The sequence below is a fragment of the Macrobrachium nipponense genome, chromosome 23 (genome assembly GCF_015104395.2).
Source record: "Macrobrachium nipponense isolate FS-2020 chromosome 23, ASM1510439v2, whole genome shotgun sequence".
Taxonomy (NCBI): Eukaryota; Metazoa; Arthropoda; class Malacostraca; order Decapoda; family Palaemonidae; genus Macrobrachium; species Macrobrachium nipponense.
In genome coordinates this window covers 7,294,280-7,316,273 of record NC_061090.1, presented here as the reverse complement: position 1 = coordinate 7,316,273, position 21,994 = coordinate 7,294,280, and the positions used below count along the sequence as shown (strand labels likewise).

Sequence of the window (21,994 nt, the reverse complement as noted above, 5' to 3'; positions counted from 1 at the left end):
CATATTCAGTTCCTTCCCACAGGGGAAGTGCTACTTTCACCGGAACGTAGCTTTTTAGCTAAGAATGAAGATCCTTTGATGAGGTGGGAGGGCGTGAGCCGGCCTTGAGACCATGGAAGGTACTACCCCTTCCACAAGATATATCTCTTTGCCCAGTTTCAACGTTACGAGCCTTTCTATCTAGGACCTCCTCATCCTCATCGGGTCCTCTCTTTAGGAGAGAAAAAGGTGGTACTTTATCTATTAAAGGCATCAGGCAACAAATCCTGTACTTCATTAAACAAGCCAATCCTGACTCTTTCCCAAAAGCACATGATGTCAGGGCAGTAGCCACCTCAATTAACTATTTCCAACATATGAACTTCGATGAGTTGAAAAAGTATACTGGATGGAAATCACCGACAGTGTTCAAACGTCATTACTTAAAGTCCTTGGAAGCCCTAAAATTTTCAGCAGTTGCAGCGGGTAACATAGTTTCCCCTGACTCTGACTAATCCTTAGTAGAAGATTCAGTCCTCCTTTCTACCTGCCTCACCCAACAGTTCGTCTATTCCTGCCTTGTTCATTTACGATCACCTTGTGTCTTAGCTGCTTTGATGATAATATAGTGGGTGTCCCTTATTTTTTTTTGCTAGGGACACTCACATTTGTGATGATTACTGATCTCGTGGATGTCATCTCCTTATTTTTATGCTAGGAGATACATCTTATCATAATGGTTACGGGTTTTGTATATTAAGTCATATACATTCTTTTATATTTTATTATTGTTGAGTTTGTTTTATTCAACTTGTATATTAATTGCTTTACATTGTTTTGATACATAAGCTTTACACAGATACCATTGTTGTACATATATGATATTTCTCCTGTATATATGTATATTACCTAAGTTAAGAAATATTATTAGCATTAAGTATAATTAAGTAATATTTCTTTTTGTATCACTGTGTACATGTATCTTTATTAGCAATTATATTGTTTTATTTTTATTTTATCTTTTCTTTGAGACCCTTTATATTTTGTTTTATTACTTTACAATCTTGTCTATTTTTCTGGTACGATTTCGCGCAGCGACACGAGCTGAGCCCAGAAAAGGGATTTTGACGTAAGGAAAAATCTATTTCTGGGCGATTGGCTCGTGTCGCCAGCGAAATCCCGCCCTACCCATCCCATCGCCAAGATTGTCTGCTAACTTCAGGATGGCCACCAGAGGCGCAGCAGTCGGCAGCATGGGATGGAGTAGTAGTAGTAGGTGCTGCCCACTCTGTGGGTCGGCTCCCCTCTTGGGGGATTTTGTAGTGGGAGGATTCTATTGGCATTTGGCTCGTGGTAGTGGTCTCACTCGCCATAGTGTTCATACCGACACTCTCTGGGAGGGTGAGCGAGTCAGTTATACTGACCTTTTTCTTTATTTATTTATTCTCTGGTATGTGTTAGTACATTTACCCTAGAAATAATAGATTAAAGGATATTTCGCTGGCGACACGAGCCAATCGCCCAGAAATAGATTTTTCCTTACGTCAAAATCCCTTTATTCCGTCCGCGCGCCGATTCTCGGCCGAAAATCTCGGAAACGCGTAGGTCACATTCTCCTAATATTTGTGCCTTTTCATATTACGCTTTTTTTAAAGTTTTATATATGAAAATGTGCGCAAAAACATGCACAATATAACAAAAATTATTGGAAGGTTGTAGCATTTATCATTTTTGAAATATTTGCATATAAAGTACGATAAGTACGAAAAAACTACGATCGGTCAACTTTGACTCAACCGAAAAGGTCAAAAAACGCATATATAACATAAAAATCTTACAGTCTCGTAATATTCAATCATTTATCTTCAATTTAAAACATATTGCAAGTCTCTAGAACAATATCTCGATTTATGGTGAATATTTGAAAAAAATATTTTTATTCCGTCCATGCGCCGATTTTCGGCCGAAAATCTCGGAAACGCGTAGGTCACATTCTCCTAATATTTGAGCCTTTTCATATTACGCTTTTTTTATAGTTTTATATATGGAAATGTGCGCAAAAACATGCACAATATAACAAAAATTATTGGAAGGTTGTAGCATTTATCATTTTTGAAATATTTGCATATAAAGTACGATAAGTACGAAAAAAACTACGATCGGTCAACTTTGACTCAACCGAAAAGGTCAAAAAACGCATATATAACATAAAAATCTTACAGTCTCGTAATATTCAATTATTTATCTTCAATTTAAAACATATTGCAAGTCTCTAGAACAATATCTCGATTTATGGTGAATATTTGAAAAAAATATTTTTATTCCGTCCGCGCGCCGATTCTCGGCCGAAAATCTCGGAAACGCGTAGGTCACATTCTCCTAATATTTGTGCCTTTTCATATTACGCTTTTTTTAAGGTTTTATATATGAAAATGTGCGCAAAAACATGCACAATATAACAAAAATTATTGGAAGGTTGTAGCATTTATCATTTTGGAAATATTTGCATATAAAGTACGATAAGTACGAAAAAAACTACGATCGGTCAACTTTGACTCAACCGAAAAGGTCAAAAAACGCATTTATAACATAAAAATCTTACAGTCTAGTAATATTCAATCATTTATCTTCATTTTAAAACATATTGCAAGTCTCTAAAACAATATCTCGATTTATGGTAAATTTTTGAAAAAAATATTTTTATTCCGTCCGCGCGCCGATTCTCGGCCGAAAATCTCGGAAACGCGTAGGTGACATTCTCCTAATATTTGAGTCTTTTCATATTACGCTTTTTTTAAAGTTTTATATATGAAAATGTGCGCAAAAACATGCACAATATAACAAAAATTATTGGAAGGTTGTAGCATTTCTCATTTTTTTTATATTTGCATATAAAAAAAAATTTTTAACAAAAATTCGACATTCGGTCAACTTTAACTAGTTCGAAATGGTAAAAAACTGCATTTGTAAGCTAAAACTCTTACAGTATCGTAATATTCAATCATTTTCCTTCATTTTGAAACAAATTGCAAGTCTCTATAACAATATTTTGATTTATGGTGAATTTTTTAAAAAATTATTTTTTTACATCCGCGCGCTACGAATTCATGCATCATTTTGTGATAATATTTTCTGTGTTGCTTTTATCGTTTTACAATGTGTTATATATCAAAATGATCGCAATTTAGTGCACATTACAACGAAAAAAAAAAGTAACTTGTTACCTCTAACCGTTTGGTGCACAGCGCGATTTGAATACAATTATATATGAAATTTCGTTTTTGCGCTATCATATATCGCATTATTTATATATGATAATTATAATTTTTTTCATTTCTGATGGTTGCATACTAAACTTCAAGCAATGAGAAAAAAAGGAGCCAAAAATGAACTCTTAATCTTGAAAACTAAGCAGCGCTGTGATTTTTTGAAAAAAATAGTTTTTTCCACTTACGCGCTCACTCTCAAACCCCTCCGGCACACGGGAGTCATTTTTTTATTTACCGCTCCGGCGTTTAAGGGTTAATGTGAGATGTGAGGCTGATGTTCACTAATGGGATGTGTGTGTGTGTGGTGTGTGTGTGTGTGTGTGTGTGTGTGTGTGTGTGTTCCTTGTTTGTTCACGTACCCTCATGATCTATGTTGCGTACCCCCAGGGGTATGCGGACCCCAGTTTGGACAACACTGGCTTAGAATATTAAAAATTATAAGCAGCTTTTTAACAAATAGTACAAATGAACACAGATGTGAACCATATGTATAACTTGTTCAAGAACTAAGAGAAGATAGACCTATACTGAATGTGCAAGCTGGCTCCACAAAGTTTACAAACAGACTGCTTTACAATTTAACAGGGAGGACAAAGTATATGAGGCCTAAGATATTAGTTGGCCCCAAATCAAGAAGTGCTGCAAGAAGTCTAATCCCCTCTAAACCACAGATAGTGGAACCAGCTACAACCTCCAGAATCATGGGAGCTTCCATCAGTAAAGGAAAGGGAATGAAAGACTGAGCCCTTACCAAGTACAAGAACCAAAAAGGAAGATACTCCATAAAACACATAACTCATATATGTGCCAAAAGAATAAGGGAAGAAGTCATGAAGGGGATGAAGATGAATGACCTGGATCCCTCTCAAATATCTTTAAGTATAATCTGGCACTCTCTGATCTTCAGGACTAAAGGAACCTTTGTTTTGACTCTAACCAGAAAAGCATCTTCTGCAGACCACTGAAACCCATCAGTGTAGAAGAAATGGGTGGAAAAGCTCTGCAGCATGAAGCTTAGTATTTGGAATGAATGAAGAAATGGATAGAGCAGCAATCAAGAAGACTGGCAATTCTCTCTCTGGAGTAACAGGAGGATCACTTGGAGAAAGAGGTATTCATGAAAGTGAAAACTCATCACAGAAGAAAAGTTGGCATCTACACTGGTGATGGACAATGCCACTTTGGTCTCTCTTGACAGCTGTGGCCACAGAGCAATGGGAAACAGAGAAGTACAACAATTCCAATAATACAAAGGCAGGAGCACAACATTTATTTGCACACCTCTGAACATACAAGAACCACTGACTGACCACCAAGTTCTTACTTCAATTAAGGGGCAGTGGGGAACAATGCTGGCTACTGCACAAAGTCCATATCAAAGGATGACATAAACTACAAGACTAACCATTCCAGAACACAGTGCCAGAGCAAAATAGACAATAAGTAACAGGATTTACATAAAAAAACAAAAATAAAAAAACTTTTGTAACCATTCAACACTAAGCCATCACAAAAACCAAAATATCTGAGACAGAATGGAGAACCAAAAGTAACCATTAGTAAAGATTAACAATTGAAGAAAAGATGAAATATTTGGATGAATGTCTAAAAACTGTAACGATCAGTGCTACTGGCTAAGGTAAAAAATATGATATTGTAATGATACAATTAAGTTTGTTCATACTTACCTGGCAGATATATATATAGCTGTATTTTCCGAATCCGACAGAAATTTAAACACTTACGACACACGCAGTGGGAGTCAGGTGGTTAGTACCCATTCCCGCCGCTGGGAGGCGGGTATCAGGAATCATTCCCATTTTCTATTCATAATTTTTATTTCCACTGTCTCCTGAGGGGAGGTGGGTGGGTACTTGATTATATATATCTGCCAGGTAAGTATGAACAAACTTAATTGTATCATTACAATATCATTTTGTTCATGAAACTTACCTGTCAGATATATATATATAGCTGAATCCCACCTTTGGTGGTGGGAGTAGACAGAATAGAAGATTTTAGGAAACATATATATGCAGATAATTGATATCTTGATTCCTTACCTGTTAGCATAGCTGACTTCGTGGTTACTGCCGCGTAAGTCTGCTTGTGCTACTAGAGTTGCCAGCAAGGTAGAGACCTATAAAGCTGGTGCACTCCAGATGATCTGTCAACAGGGCGAGACCACGACGTGACTAGACCATTGACCATACAAATGAGGGCAACGAAGTAAAACCAAACCACCTGGCGTAGCCTACCAAAAGTATCCCACATAGACTAAGCTAATGGAGGGGAGATCCGCCGCAGGCGGTCAACCCCACAACCATAACACAAGTTAAAAACTCCCCTAAACCATTAAAGGATAGGATGAGCGCTACCTCCTGCCCCCAAAACAGTGTCTGCAGCGACGTATGGTCCGAGCGAGTAACAATTTTCGTATGTTGCTTTCACCTCCCGCAGGTAGTGTGAAGCGAACACCGAATTGCTTCGCCAATAAGTGGCGCCCAAAATATCTTTGATTGCCATATTTTTGTGAAAAGCCACCGAAGTAGCAATAGCCCTCAACTCGTGGGCTTTCACTTTCAGAAGCTCCATGTCACTTTCACTACACTTTTCATGGGCTTCCTTAACCGTACTTCTTAAGAAGAACGCCAGTGCATTCTTCGACATCGGAAGATCTGGTTTTTTCACAGAGCACCACAAGTTCTCCGAAGAACCTCTGCATGCTCTGGTTCTCTGCAAATAAAACTTGAGAGCCCTGACAGGACACAGGACTCTCTCAGCTTCAGGTCCCACTAGCTCCGACAACCCTTTGATCTCGAACGTCCTCGGCCAAGGGTTGGAAGGGTTCTCGTTCTTTGCTAAGAACGTAGGACTTAAGGAACAAACTGCACTATGATCCTTGAACCCAATATGCTTGCTTATGACTTGAATTTCGCTAACCCTCTTCGCCGTCGCCAGAGCGGTTAGGAAAATGGTCTTCTTAGTAAGATTCCTAAGCGAGGCTAAATGGAGCAGTTCAAATTGACTCGACATGAGAAACTTAAGTACCACGTCTAAGTTCCACGATGGTACTTTCGGTTGGAGAACTTTCACAGTCTCAAATGATCTAATGAGATCATGAATGTCTCTATCATTCGCTAAGTCGAGTCCTCTATGCCTGAAGACCACAGAAAGCACGCTTCTGTAGCCTTTAATCGTGGGAACGGCTAGTTTCGCTTCTTTCCTAAGGTGAAGAAGGAAATCTGCTATCTGGCTCACAGAGGTTGAGGTGGAGGAAATGCCCTTCCTTCTGCACCAACTTCTAAAGACAGCCCACTTTGATTGGTAAACTGCGATTGAGGAGGGCCTCCTTGCGGTGGCAATTGCCGTTGCCACAGGTCTTGAAAAACACCTCGCTCTGGCCAACTTCTTGATAGTCTGAACGCAGTCAGACTCAGAGCGGGGAGGTTTTTGTGGTACCTCTCGAAGTGGGGCTGTCTGAGTAGATCTTTCCTTAGGGGCAGAGTCCTTGGAAAGTCTACTAGGAAGGACATCACCTCCGTGAACCAGTCGACCTGCTTGGCCAGAAGGGGGCGATGAGGGTCATTCTCGCCCCTTCTGATGCAGCGAACTTCCTCATTACTTCCCCGAGGATTTTGAATGGGGAAAAAGCGTAAATGTCTAGTCCCGACCAATTCCACAGTAGGGCGTCTACTGCCACTGCTCCCGGGTCCAGAACTGGGGAGCAATACAGCGGAAGTCTCTTCGTTCGGGAAGAAGTTGCGAAAACGTCCACATGAGGACGTCCCACAGCTTCCATAGCGCCTGGCATACTTCCTGATGAAGGGTCCATTCCGTCGGCAGAAGCTGTCCTTGCCGACTGAGAAGGTCCGCTCGCACGTTTTTCCACGCCTGACACAAATCTTGTCAGAATCGTGACGTTTTGCGACTTCGCCCAAATCAGGATATTCTTCGCGATGGCGAACAGAGAAGGAGAGCGAGTTCCCCCCTGTTTCCTGAGGTATGCCAAGGCTGTGGTGTTGTCCGAGTTTATCTGAACCACTTTGTTGGAGACTTCCTCTTGGAAGAACCTTAGAGCAAGGTAAACCGCTGAAAGTTCTTTTAGATTGATGTGCCAGGACACCTGTTCCCCTCTCCAGGTGCCTGACACTTCTCTCCCTCCCAGTGTTGCTCCCCAACCCGTGGAGGACGCGTCGGAGAACAACACTAGGTCGGGGTTCCGAAGCTTGAGCGAAAGTCCTTCCGCCAGCTTCTTTGGATCCAACCACCATTTGAGGTGCTTTTTCACTTCTTCCGTCAAAAACAAGACCTCTTCTAGATCCTGTTTGCGTGACCAATTGCTTGAGAGGAAGAACTGAAGTGGTCGGAGGTGCAACCTTCCCAGAGAAACAAACTTCTCCAGTGAGGAAATGGTCCCCAGCAGACTCATCCATTCCCTCACCGAGCATGTTTCCTTCCCTAGAAAGGCTGACACTTTGTCTAGGCATTGAAGTTGTCGCCCCTGGGACGGAAAAGCCCGAAAAGCCACTGAGTCCATCTGAATCCCCAGATAGACTAAGGATTGAGAAGGAGTCAGATGCAACTTTTCGAGATTCACCAGAAGTCCCAGGAACCTCGCTAACGACAGAGTCGTGTGAAGGTCCTTCAGACACCGGTCTTGCGATGAGGCTCGAATAAGCCAGTCATCTAGGTAGAGAGAGATCCTTATTTCCGCAAGATGGAGCCACCTCGCAACGTTCTTCATAAGAACGGTGAACACCATCGGCGCCGTGCTGAGACCGAAGCAGAGTGCCCTGAATTGGAAAACCTTCCCTTTCAGGACAAACTGCAGGTATTTCCTTGATCGGGGATGGATGGGGACGTGAAAGTATGCGTCCTGAAGGTCTAAAGAGACCATCCAATCCCCCGGTCTTAAGGCTGCAAGCACGGATTGAGGTGTCTCCATCTTGAACTTCTGCTTAGTAACGAAGCGATTTAGACTGCTGACATCCAGAACGGGGCGCCACCCCCCTGACTGCTTCGGCACTAGGAACAGACGGTTGTAAAACCCCGGAGAACTCCGGTCGAAGACCTGTTCCACCGCCTGCTTCTCGATCATTTGATCTAGAAGATCGTGAAGCACTTTCTGCTTTTCTCCGATACGAAGGAGACAAATCCTTTGGTGTCGAAGACAGCGGGGGTAACATCAGGAAAGGAATTCTGTACCCCTTCTTGACGATGTCCAGAGACCAAGCGTCGGCACCTCTCTCTTCCCATGCTTTCGCGAAATGTAGAAGTCTGGCTCCTACCGGTGGCTGAAGGACTTCCCTCTCACTTCTTGCTCTTGGAAGGAGCGGGAGTCTTGCCTCTGAAAGAGCCTCTTCCTCGAGGGGCTGGCTTCGAGGAAGAAGCAGATCGAAAGGGCTTCGATTTCTTCAAAGCAGAGGACCCAGAAGACGAAGTAGTAGTAGGCTTCCTAGAAGACTGTGCCAGAAGGTCTTGGGTTGCTTTCTCCTGGAGACTGGCAGCTATGTCCTTTACCATAGACTGGGGGAAGAGATGTTCTGAGAAAGGAGCGAAAAGAAGATCCGCTTTTTGCGCTGGTGAGACCGACTTTGCAGTAAAATTGCAAAAAAGTGCTCTCTTCTTAAGCAGTCCCGTGCTGAAATGAGCAGCCAATTCCTCAGAACCATCCCTGACGGCCTTGTCCATGCAAGACAATACACTGGACAGCTCCCCCAGACTGATGGAATCAGAACTCTGGACCTGGCATCCAATACTCCTAGGGCACCAGTCAAGAAAATTAAAAGACCTCTAGTGTCCTGAAGAGGCCTTTAAGGTGAAAGTCTAACTCACTATGCGTCCAAGAGACCTTAGAGGAAGACAGAAAAGATCTTCTGGCGGCATCCACAATACTACCAAAGTCTCCTTGAGCTGAGGCTGGAAGCTTAACTCTGACGTTTTCTCCCGTCTCATACCACATACCAGCTTTGCCACAAAGTCTTGAAGGTGGTAAAGCGAAAGAAGTCTTGCCTGAAGCTTTCCTCTTTTCCATCCAATCATGGACCTTTCGAAAAGCTTGCTTCGTAGAAAGCGATTTCTTCATTTTCACAAAGCCCGAGATCTTAGTAGCTTTGGATGACGAAAACTGAGAGGGAGGAGTACGTGGAGCTTCAGGTTGGAAAGTGTCTGCAAAGACTGACTGTAGCAAACGAGTCAAAACCTTGTAGTCCGTCGAAACTGGAGCCAACTGCTGTTCTTCGTCCACTTCGACGAAAGCGTCACTAATTTCCTCTTCAGACACTGGAGAAGTCGGAGGAAGTAAAGAAGAGTCACGAGCTTTCTCAAAAGAGAAAGAGCGGCGAACAGGAAGAGTTCCCGCTTCCGCTTGCGCTTGCGGAGGTGGAAAAACTGACGTCCGTATGGCCGCGGGCGGCGATGTGGCGTCCGAAGCCAATCTACTGGCGCCGACTGAAGCGCGCTCGACAGCAACAGGTGTACACCTGGCGTCCACTGGCGCGCGCTGAGCGTCCACTGGCGCTCGCTTACCTTGCACCGAATCACGCTCGGCGTCCACTAAAGCGCGCTTGACTTTCACAGAAGCGCGCTCGGCATCTAAAGAAACGCGCTTCTTAACAACAAGTTTCGTAGCAGCGGAAACAACCGCTTCACGAGAGCGAGAAACGAATTTCTCGCCTCCTCTAGAAAGTTGCTGGGGAGCAGAACGAACTCTAGAGGGAGACTCAAACGGAGAGAGAGACGAGCGAGGAGAGGAGAGGGAGAACGCCTCGACCTCTTCACGGAAGATTGTCATCCTTCTTACGGCGACGTGGAACAGTCTCTCTCGAAGAAAAAACATCTCGAAGTTGCTGCTGAAGAGACTGGAGAATCTTGCTTGTAGGTGAAGCCTCCTTTTCTGGGGAGGGGCTGATCCTGTGAGCAGGCGAGTGGCGAGGGGACGCCTTCTTCCTACTCCCAGGAACCGCCACTTCACGCACCTTAGAGCGACTGCGGCGCTCGAAGGAAACATCTAGGAAAGACTCCGCCTCCGAAATAATCCTTACGCTTCTTGCTGCGGAGGAAAAGCAGCAAACGCACTATCAGGCGACGACAAAGTTCCGGAGAACAACTTGGACGTGAAGCGTCCCGAACGCGAGCCGTCCTTTTCAGCGGACGTGATGCGGTATGAGAGCTCCACCCCTTGCGCGGGGAGGAAGCTTCAGAAGAAGAAAAGCACTCCTTGAGAAGACGTGCACGCGCACGCTCCTTGGCAGTCTGGGTAGGTTCGTCAGAAGCTGCCGAAGGCACGCCAGATCGGTGGGGGTTCCTCGTAAACCCTCCTTCGACTTTCGACATGCTCTCTCCCCGTAATCTGGGAGTCAAGCAGAGGTCTAGGTCTAGAGGCGGAATGAGGCCGATCTGACGCACCCTCCACTACACAAGGGGCACTTTCACTGCACTTCTCTTCACTTTTGCTCTCCAGAGCTAACACTTTTGATTCTAAGTTACGAATCGATTCAAGAATTAGCGATAAAGTATTACCTTCTACCGACACTGTTTCAGGGGCCGGAGGCAACACTACAGGGGTAGGAGCATAATCTACAGAAGGAGGGTTAGCAGGAGAATCATTAAAATCTAGCCTACCTGAAACACTCCTGGAGGAAGACCTCCTTAACCTATCTCGCTCAAGTTTCTTAAGATAGGTTTCATACGCCTTCCATTCCGACTCTGTTAATCTTTCACACTCCTTACAACAAAAAAACGACTTTCAAACGTACATTCATTCCCCCTGCAAACTTTACAAAACAGAATGTGGGTCCACTGAAGCTTTCAGTAGCCTACCTCTACTTCGGACATAGAACAAAATCTAGAGCTAGCAGAACTAGACCCTGACATCTTGATCAAAGAAAAATCAATACCAAATTCAAATCAATCCAAAGTCAGTGTGTGCCAAGCCACCGATCCAATTCAGATACCAAAGAAAAAAAAACCAAAGGGATACTCAAGTAGCTAGTAAGTTTCCAAAATCTGGACGGAGGTGCTGCAAACAGGTGTTTTCAGCACCGGCGACAGAAAAATTATGAATAGAAAATGGGAATGATTCCTGATACCCGCCTCCCAGTGGCGGGAATGGGTACTAACCACCTGACTCCCACTGCGTGTGTCGTAAGTGTTTAAATTTCTGTCGGATTCGGAAAATACAGCTATATATATATCTGACAGGTAAGTTTCATGAACAAATTAAAAAAATAAAAAACTCGCTACATATTAGACATTACTCATATGTATGAATGAAGAAAAGTGTGAGTGAATGCACAATAAAGTATGAAAGAAAATATGAATGGCGCAACTAGCACTTGTGCAAGCAATATCTGTTTTTGCAAAAATAATAATTTTGTTATAAAAAGTCCTATTGCAGAATTATACTCGCAAACATTTTGCAATTTTACTACCAATTATTTTTTTCTCCTTTTAAATTCTTTATTTCCTTCTTACTCACCTTTCGATGGTCCATAATTAACAGGAAAGGATGTCCACTAAAACTGTAAGATGTTGCCAAAATTAGTAAACCTCCACCCCCTTGTCTTCGGTCTCGGGCAACGAAACATATGGTGTCATTTGATACTTCTGCCTTACCAGCCTTAATCCAATTAATGACCCACTCCATCTCCTGTTCACATCCAATACCACTACCTACAAAAAAAGTTTACCCTTCTAGAAATAACAATCCCAATTTCAACTAAATAAATACTATATAAAAAAGGGAATACTACAAAGCCATGATTATGTTTTGCAACACTAAGATTTAGTTATACATGTTTCTGTTTAATCAAGATAACTGCTAACACAAACAAATAATTCAGTAAATAAGAGGTAACACTCAGGGAAATCTATAGCACTTACTCAAACTCAACATGTTGAATAATTACAAAGTTCATTCATTCCATTACTGAATCTGAAAGCTATGTTCAGCCAAGAAATGTAACAGTGAAAATTATTACATCAATAAAAATAAAATTATATTGCTGAAATACCTCCAGTTATATGAAATTTCTGCAGGGTGGTTAGATTAACAAATGGCTCAGCTGTCATATTCGAGACATAACAATTGACTAGGTATAGGTGCTCCAAGGACTTCAAACCATCAAACATCTGCAAAAGAAAAACAAACATTAGAGGTAAACATTGGTATGGAACTAAAACTAAGAAACACTACTGGTGAAAAGCGATTGATTCTCTACCACCACCACTAGTGCAGTCGCTATTTTCCTACAATAATGACTCAGTCAAGCATTATTGCCCATGGTGTGTTAAAATGCAATTCTAAAAAGATTAGGGTCCTGCCATAAAGTCTGCCATACCTCCACATGCCTATCTAGAACCATAAATAGGCTAAGAAGTGCTTAACCAACTGCAAACCCTTCCTTCCAAAAGGAGAAGCTTCTCTCAGGAGAAATCAGTTGTACGTATATACAGGACATGATAATATTGGCCAGTAAAATGTACTATCGACAAGAAAAGTGAAGATACAGTTTTCATAAGCTTTCGCTCATTGAATTTCCCTTTTTTTTTTTTTACTGAAAAGACATAATCTTGCTAAAATTACTCTAAAATATGAAAATACTTTGCAAATTATGTCATATAAGTTAAAACTGCAAAACAAAACCTTTCAGATGCTTAAAAACCCAATATATGTCCTAAGTAATTGGAATATCTCAGATGGATTTGTTCACAGAGATCTGGTAGATAGAATGTGAATTTCTGATTGTAGTGCTATGAATCACGACAACAATATTTACTTGTTTTCCTCCATGAACAGGAATATATTGCATCATCGTAAGTGGTGAATGTAATTATTTTACTTTCTACACAACTGCATTACTTTGCCGCAAGGCAGGAAGATCTCTAAACACATCAGCATTTTTTGCATGATATAAAACTTTAATTGTCTGTGCAATACATACATACTGAGTTATTTGTGGTAATAAATATTTTTAATTAACACAGCTTTTTTCGTTAATGATTTGTGGATGAAAACCAATTTCCAAAAGTACAGACTATATCAAGAGAGCAAGAATGACCGCAGCCTATGTTTGAAATTTTCCATGTCTTTTTACAATCTTTGAATGTTACAGCAACTGTCGAATGAAATCAAGATTAGGGTATGAATTTCTTAGAGAATTAACTTGAATACTATGATCCTTCAAATTCTATCTAACATAGTGCAGCATATCGCCCTGTTTCCCAGGTATCTGTGCACCGACTCACCGCTCTTTCTTCTGCCTTTACCCATCACAAGTCCATCACCAATACTCTCTCTCTCTCTCTCTCTCTCTCTCTCTCTCTCTCTCTCTCTCTCTCTCTCTCTCTCTCTCTCTCCACTTCTAAAACATTCTTTAAAAATATATATCATCACTCAATGTCCCAAAGAAAATATAATGAAATTAAGTACTATAGTTATTAATAGGCCTACGCTTTCACATAAACAGGTTTTGCTCTCTCTCTCTCTCTCTCTCTCTCTCTCTCTCTCTCTCTCTCTCTCTCTCTCTCTCTCTCTCACTGAGGGACCTGGGGCAACCCGAACAAGATGTAAGGTCTGTAAGGTAAGGACTACACTTTTGAAACACATCTGAAAAAATATGATCACTCAATCTCTCAAAGTAAATATAATGAATTAAGTATCTCTATCCATAGGCCTATGTTCTCTCTCTCTCTCTCTCTCTCTCTCTCTCTCATCGGTCTCTCGTCTCTCTCTCTCTCTCTCTCTCCTCTCTCTCTCTTCTCTCTCTCATATTTCATTCTTTACTGTATTGTTCCTCACAATTTCCACAAGTACTGCCCACATTTTAAAACATTTTCTCTCATTTTCTAAGATCAGTCTTCAATTACGCATGAATTTTACATCAGTTTAGTGTCAAACATTACAAATAAGTAAGGTTTCACAGTAGGTATTAAAAAAGGATGACTGATATTCTACTCTGTACCGACGTCACCAAACAACATTAATGAATAATATAGAGCCTTTTACTACATTCAAGTATAATCTTTATGGTGTAAAGTTAATGGAAATCTAAAAAGCTACAAACGCTATGATTTTGAAGCTCCACCCCCTTTCTAGAGTTGCCAGGTGTGGCATTATTGAGCAATATGTGTCCAAAGATTTAAGGTAATTTTAACATATCCATACATATCAAGAACAGGAATTTACAAGTTTTGATCATTTTGATGATTACAATTATGCAAAATAAAAAAATAAAAACTTTTAAGAGAAAACCATCAACTTTCACCATAAAACAAGGTACCATATAAAACTGATCACTGTGGCATTGAGCTGAAGCTTACGTTTATCTGATTTAAGAGACTAGGATGAATATTAACCCTTAAACGCCGACTGGACGTATTTTATGTCAACATTTTTTGTCTCTCGGGTGCCGACTGGACGTATTTTACGTCAACATACAAAAGTTTTTTTTAAAATTCGCGGAAAAATACTTTTAGGCCTACCAGCCCAAAACTCTTGAATCACGCACCTTGGGGGATGCTGGGAGTTCATGGGTCAAGGTGTTGTTTTGTTTACAATCGTTACGCAGGCGCGCAAGCGCGAATTTCTTTCTTGCCGCACTAAAAAGTATCTGTGACACATCTCGGAAATTATTTCGTCACTTTGACATAATTTTTTTACCATTTTAAATTAGCCGTTACATGGAGTATTATATATGAAAATGTGCGCATTTTTATGTAGAATACAACACAAAAATACACATGATTGTAGCTTTTAACAGTTTTGAGATATTTTCACATAAATAACGATAAGTGCCAAAATTTCAACCTTCAGTCAAATTTGACTCTACAGAAATGGTCGAAAAACGCAATTGTAAGCTAAAACTATTATATTTTAGTAATATTCAATCATTTACCTTAATTTTGCAAGTAATTGGAAGTCTCTAGCACCATATTTCGATTTATGGTGAATTTATGAAAACTTTTTCCTTACGTCCGCGCGGTAACTCTTCCAAAAAAAATCATACATGCGATTGTGGTAATGTTTGCACCATTTTAAAATTAGCCGTTACATAAAGTTTTATATATGGAAATGTGCGCAATTTCATGCACAATGCAACTAAAAAAACCCATGGTTGTAGCTTTTATCAATTTTGAAATATTTTCATATAAAAAATGATGTGACAAATTTTCAACCTTCGGTCAACTTTGACTCTACCGAAATGGTCGAAAAACGCAATTGTAAGCTAAACCGCTTATATTCTAGTAATATTCAATCATTTACCTTCATTTTGCAACAAATTGGAAGTCTCTAGCACAATATTGCGATTTATGGTGAATTTATGAATAAAATAACATTTTTTTTACGTCCGCGCGGTAACTCTTCCGAAAAAATCATATGTGCGATTGTGGTAATGTTTGCACCATTTTAAATTAGCCGTTACATAAAGTTTTATGTATGAAAATGTGCGCAATTTCATGTAGAATACAACAAAAAATAATTGAAGGTTGTAGCTTTTCTCATTTTTGAAATATTTGCATATAAATCACGATAAATAGAAAAAAAACCACGTTCGGTCAACTTTGACTCTACCGAAATGGTCGAAAAACGCAATTGTAAGCTAAAACTCTTACAGTCTAGTAATATTCAGTCATTTATCTTCATCTTGAAACAAATTCAAAGTCTCTAGCACAATATGTCGATTTATGGTGAATTTATGAAAAAAACTTTCCTTCCCTCCGAGCGCGGATTCTCCGCCACAAATCTCCGAAATGCGTACGTCCCATTCTCGGAATATTTGCTCCGTTTCATATTAGGCATTTCATAGAGTTTTATATGTGAAAATGTGCGCAATTTCATGTAGAATAAAACAAAAAAATATTTAAAGGTTGTGGCTTTTCTAATTTCCGAAATAATTGCATATAAAAAAATATATATAAAAAAATTCGACATTTGGTCAACTTTAACTCGTCAGATATGGTCGAAAACTGCAATTGTAAGCTAATACTCTTACAGTATAGTAATATTCAATTATTTGTCTTCATTTTGAAAGAAATTGGAAGTCTCTAGGACAATATTTAGATTTATGGTGAATTTTTAAAAAAAATATTTGTTTACGTCCGCTCGTTACGAATTCATGCATTATTTTGTGATAATATTTTCTGTGTTGCTTTTATCTTTTTATAATATGTTATATACCAAAATGATCGCAATTTAGTGTACATTACAACAACAAAAAAAGTAACTCGTTACCTTTAACCGTTTTGCGCACAGCGCGATTTGAATACAATTATATATAAAATTTTGTTTTTGCGCTATCATATATCGCATTATTTAAATATGATAATGATAATTTTTTTCATTTCTGATGGTTGCATACTAAACTTCAGCCAATGACAAAAAAAGGAGCCAAAAATGAACTCTTATTCTTCAAAACTAAGCACGCTGTAATTTTTTGAAAAAAATATTTTTTCCGCTTCCGCGCTCACTCCGAAACCCCTCCGGCACACGGGAGACAATTTTTATTTTACCACTTCGGCGTTTAAGGGTTAATTGAATATAGAATTTTGGCCAAAGGTCAAGCAGTGGGACCTATGAAGTCATTCAGCACTGAAATGGAATTTGACAGTAAAAGATTTGAAAGGTGTAATAGGAGGAAAACCACACAGTTGCACTATGGATCAATTGTTAGGTACACTGCCGGCACTACCTACTACAGGGGAACTGGGATGGAAATGAGCATCTGAGCAACCAGTTATCATTAATAAATGGTTTCACCAGATTGCGGTGCTAATGTTTTTAATTGTCATAGGGAAGGGCCAAAATGTTTTTTTTATTAATTATATATCATATCACATTTTTTAATGCAACTTAAAATCTTAACAATAAATGAAATGAAAACGATGAAGATTCTGAAAACATTATTTTCAAAGTAATTCCTAAAAATATTCCTACTGGTTGTAAACTGGAAAACTGTAAAAAATGTGTTCAGGGTTTAAGCCAGAACCAAGGCAAAAACCTCACTTTAGAACGAAATTCAGACATTTTTTTCAGTCGTCCCTCTTCACCAGCCTGAGTTCTCTTTAAGTACCTCTTTGCCCCTTCCGATTGGCTGCCTTTGAAATTAACCCCCAAAGGACTGCAGCAGGGCCCCGTGATTCAGACTTTGGGCAGGGCTTATAGTGGAAGGAGAAAGTGGACAGACCTTAAGCAAAACACGTGTTGGGAAGAGAGAGCTGTAAGCAACGTTATAAATTCAGGAGACAACCGACGATCCTTCATAAGAACTCCTCAAGCTGGTGCAGTGTTCACTCCTCTCCCCCAATGCTCTCCCTCCCCCTCTGGGGACCACCACATGTTCAATTATTGCCCATAGTGCTAACCCCTGCTCAGCAATTCGGAAGAAAATAAGACCATGGATGCCCAGGTATTGTAATGGAGTAATTTTGAGTGCAGTCAGTTGCTGTTGTTTTCCTCGTCTGTACTCCTTATCATTTTTCCAAGGCGACTTTCCCCCTATTGGCTCAGCATCACAGTCCTTATTTTTAGTTACCATAATGCAGTCCCCCATTGCTACCATCAATGCTGTAAATAATTTCCCTTGTGATGGTAGTAGCGATATTAAATCTAATTGTGATATCTCCACCTAGACTAGCGTCTCCTACGTCGGGAAGTAACGTTGTTGTTTCATGCTAAACATCCCCTTAGTTAATAAAACAACGCAGTATACTTTTCTGTAAAAGCTCCCAGTCATTCTAAATCCCTGTGAGTGGAATCTGATGTGAAATAATAAGAGAATTGTGTTTAATGTTCCCCACATCTATCGCCTTAGTCCTGATCCTAGAATGCAGTCCCTTTGCAGATGCAAATAACTCGTACCGTTTTGGTTGAAATTTGGAATCCCTTGGAAGCGGCACCAGAACTATTCTGCAACTTGTTGGGCGCAAACCTTATTTCTGTGCCTGAATCATTTTGCAGCCACATGTCCCAGTTGACCTGCAATCAACCGCTTTCCACTTAATTTCTGGACCCCTTTGAGTCCCTGTCACCCTTAAGGTGTAACCTGCTTACTCGCGTAATTTAGTGTAAATAAACTTCAGTTAAACTAAATTTCTAGTTTTATATAAAACTTCTACAGTTTTTCAGATAATGAGAATGAGAAAACATAATAGTACATGTTTAAATGGAAGTGTTCAAAATTAATTGAATTTAGGGATTGGATCATGCAGATTAGTCATCAAATATCTATGGGTCAAACAAGTGTGATCAACTGAGAGATTTTTTTTTTTTTTTACTACCAACATCAATTTCTTGTCTTCTGATTCAGATATTAATTTAATACTGTAATATGATCAACCCCTGGTATTCACGGGGGATACAAACCACAACCCACCAAAAATCCCTCTGAAAATGCTTATTCCTGAGTATTTTAATAGTTTTACCACAAAAAATTTATTTAGTCATTGAAATGATATGAAAATACAGTATTTAGTGAATATTTCTCTATAAAAAATATTGCGAGTAGGCAAATTTTCTGTGAATAATGTGAATATACATTCCACAGAAAAATCCACAAATATTCATTTTCAGCCACTATTCAGCAGATAGGTCATCCAAACTGCACAGGCATTAGAACCAATAATGGAGGCTTGTAAATTGCCCATTTATAGTTGTTTACAAACAATAGTTTTTCTTAAACAAAACCATTTGTCTTCATAACAGAAGAGTGTCAAAATAGGGGAAACTGTTAAAATGGTTTATGATGTCAGTAGCAGAAGAGGCTGGCTTTTCCAGTAACATTACACTGTACAGTAAATAAAACTGCAAAGTATCTACTACAAATATGCAGTGAATTATTACTTTCACTTTAATAACAAACTGACCAAGTGCCATACACAGAAATAAAATAACAGATACTAATGTTGTAATTTCTTTAAGAGGCAATCACACAATGGCAGAATTTAAAAGCCTTCAAGTGACATATTCCTAAGCCGAACAAATGAAAATCAACTTACATCATTTGTAAGTCTCAGTGATGCATTTCTCTGTGGGCTAAGCAAATTATAGTCATTCCAGCAGTCACTGAGAACCAACGTTGTCACTTCAGGTACAAGAGGGGCTTTGGGCAACGTCCATTCTGTTACGAAGCTGAAATGATAATAAATTTTCTTAAATAGTATCAACTGAGAGAGAGAGAGAGAGAGAGAGAGAGAGAGAGAGAGAGAGAGAGAGAGAGAGAGAGAGAGAGAGAGAGAGAGAGAGAGAGAATATCCATACAGCATATAATATGTACTTCCATATTTCTAGACATTCCCTTCCAAATACCTTGGGAAAAGAATAAGTAATACTTGCAAATAAAACTAATCTTATTTTTCACATTGTGTGACTGGATGGTATTGAAAGTTATTCAAGACCTTTGAAAGAGGAATCAAGGAATGATATCCCTATGGTAGCTGACACTTACTAAACAAAATTGCTGATTCAGGCATTACTATTAGGGAATAGTTTTAGGTAATGGTTAATATCAACCTTACAGCAGGAATCTGATTACCCCCTAGTTGCAAGCACTTGTATGCTGTTTTACTTCTAATTACAAGCACTTATGTGCTATTTTATTTTCTGGGCTCAGCTCGTGTCGGCCTATGAAAGGATCCTTAATATCATTCTTTCTAGGCAAAATTAATCTAAAATTACCAGAGAAAAACAAAATTAAGAAAATGTCAGTAAAACTGACTCGCTCACTCTATAAAAGAAGTGTCGGTATGAGAATAGGGGCGAGTGGGATCACTACCACGAGACATTCACCATTTAGACCTTCCAATCAAATCCCCACTAGAGAGAGCTGATACTAACGGGTGATGCCGGCCGCTACTACTACTACTAGGGACGCCACGGACAGCAGCGCCCCTAGCGGTCATCCTTAATCATTAGACAGTACGCGTTGTACGCATTTTTTCACTTGTGCTGTATATCTTTGGATTTACCTCCTTATCTATCATGGAACGTGCTGCCATCGCATCGGCTAAGTTAAGTGCCTCATAATTAGTAGTTTTTTAACCGTATTTTAGTCTTCCAGGGACCAGTATTTTCCTTCTAATAGGTCATATACGGTTTCCCGGTCGACTCGTGGCGGCGCCATGCTGCCTCATGTTTAGAATTCCCGGTCTTCCATACTGGGACTTCTTGTACTTATGGGCTTACTATATCACGTTCCATCGTTTTTACATCGCCTTTTTAGCTAGGTCAGCCCGTTTACCATTTCTCTTAGTTTGGTATTTGAGGGCTATTCTGTGTTTCTCGGCCCAGCATCCCGGCTCTTGCTCTTCATCGGCTTTCGCTGGCTCCGAGTAGTCAACTGTTCCTCGGAACAGTTTGCCTCCTCCTGGGCTTCTTTTTCTTTTACTAAAAGTATCTTTTCCACCTTTTACGATGTAATTTTAGTTCTATTTAGGGTGTTAGGCTAGCCTAGGTGCATGTCCCATGTATTGGTACAGCCTGGTTCACATGGCCCTCCCACGGTTGTGTTCTATCGCGGCTTAGGCCACTTGCCGGTCTCGTGTTCCATCGCACCTTACCCTTCCCCTTCCCTCCCTACCAGGTATAGGGAGGGTCTGGGGACCCTTGGTTGCCATGACAACCTCAGTAGCCTTCCCTCCCTCCTTCTCTGAGGAGGCCAGGGGTTCTTCCCAGCTGGGGTATAGGGCGACCACTTGTATCGGGTACCGGGTCACCGAGCGGGTAGTTGTTGGGACGGGGAGGAGTAGGCCACCCCCCCTCTCTCTCTCTCCCGCCGCGTTATGCCGGGAACCCCCCCCCATTGCTCAGTCCCACCTTTCCCCCACTATAACGAACGGAGCCTTCCGCCGCAGCCGGGGCACCTTTGGTTATAGTTCGTCTGGCTCCGCCAGCGGGCGGGGTGGTCACTACTAGTGGTCTATTGCTTGCCTACTATATCCTTCCCTTTTTTCCCGCTACCGGAGGAGAGCTTGCTTCTTACCCGGGCACTCTTCTAGTAGACGGGGAAAAGATTGATATTTATTTTGTTATAATATAAGGATATACCCTATATTTTCGGTGAATTTTAGTATTATCTAACTGTGTGTATACCATCTCCGTCGTTTTCCGTCGTGGTTTCATCTCTCACCACCACACCTGGTTGGATTCTTTCTTTGTTCCCCGGGTATGGCCGTTAGGCCTTGGACAAACTCCAACCATCTTGTTACCACACGTATTATGGCGGGGCTCTGGTTTAATCTAACTTTCTCGCTCCGGCATGCAGCGGAGCAATTGTTAGGCTGTAAGTGTTCTCCTGATACTTATGTATCTTTCCACTTACAGGCTACCAACTGCATCTTTCCACTTACAGGCTACCAACTGCCAGGTCCTAGGGTGCAATGCGACTCTGTACGACCCCTGCGCCCACGATGAGTGCAGGACTCACGTCCCGTGTGCTACGACCCACAACGCCATGATCGTCTGGCACCCGGAAGCCTGCACCATCTGTTATGACCTTGTCAGTCAGCTTGGTGGGGGGGGTAAGTCGATTTTAGACTTCGTTTATCGTATTACTAATAAACACTTAGTCATAAGCTTGTTAAAACCCCGTCCCGCCACTGGAAGCTTCATTTCGCCTTCTCTTTCAGGCTGCCGCCGTGAAGGAAGTCGCCCTAGCAACCCTGAAGGATTCTTGGGTGGGCGGGGCTTCGGGAAGAACGCCGCCAAGGGCCAGCCATACATCTTGGATAAGAAGCTGGCCGTCCAG

The 21,994-nt window shown here is 40.8% G+C and overlaps 1 protein-coding gene across 1 annotated transcript in view; it reads right to left on the bottom strand.

The window, feature by feature from the left end:
* Nucleotides 1-21,994, bottom strand: part of LOC135198503 (uncharacterized) — a 143,641-nt gene that overhangs the window by 31,481 nt on the left and 90,166 nt on the right. The window contains exons 5-7 of the mRNA XM_064226125.1: nucleotides 19,248-19,380; nucleotides 12,266-12,383; nucleotides 11,731-11,924 (exon numbers count right to left, since the gene is read on the bottom strand). Of these exons, the coding sequence (XP_064082195.1) occupies nucleotides 11,731-11,924; nucleotides 12,266-12,383; nucleotides 19,248-19,380 (445 nt within the window). The remainder of the gene's footprint in view (nucleotides 1-11,730; nucleotides 11,925-12,265; nucleotides 12,384-19,247; nucleotides 19,381-21,994) is intronic.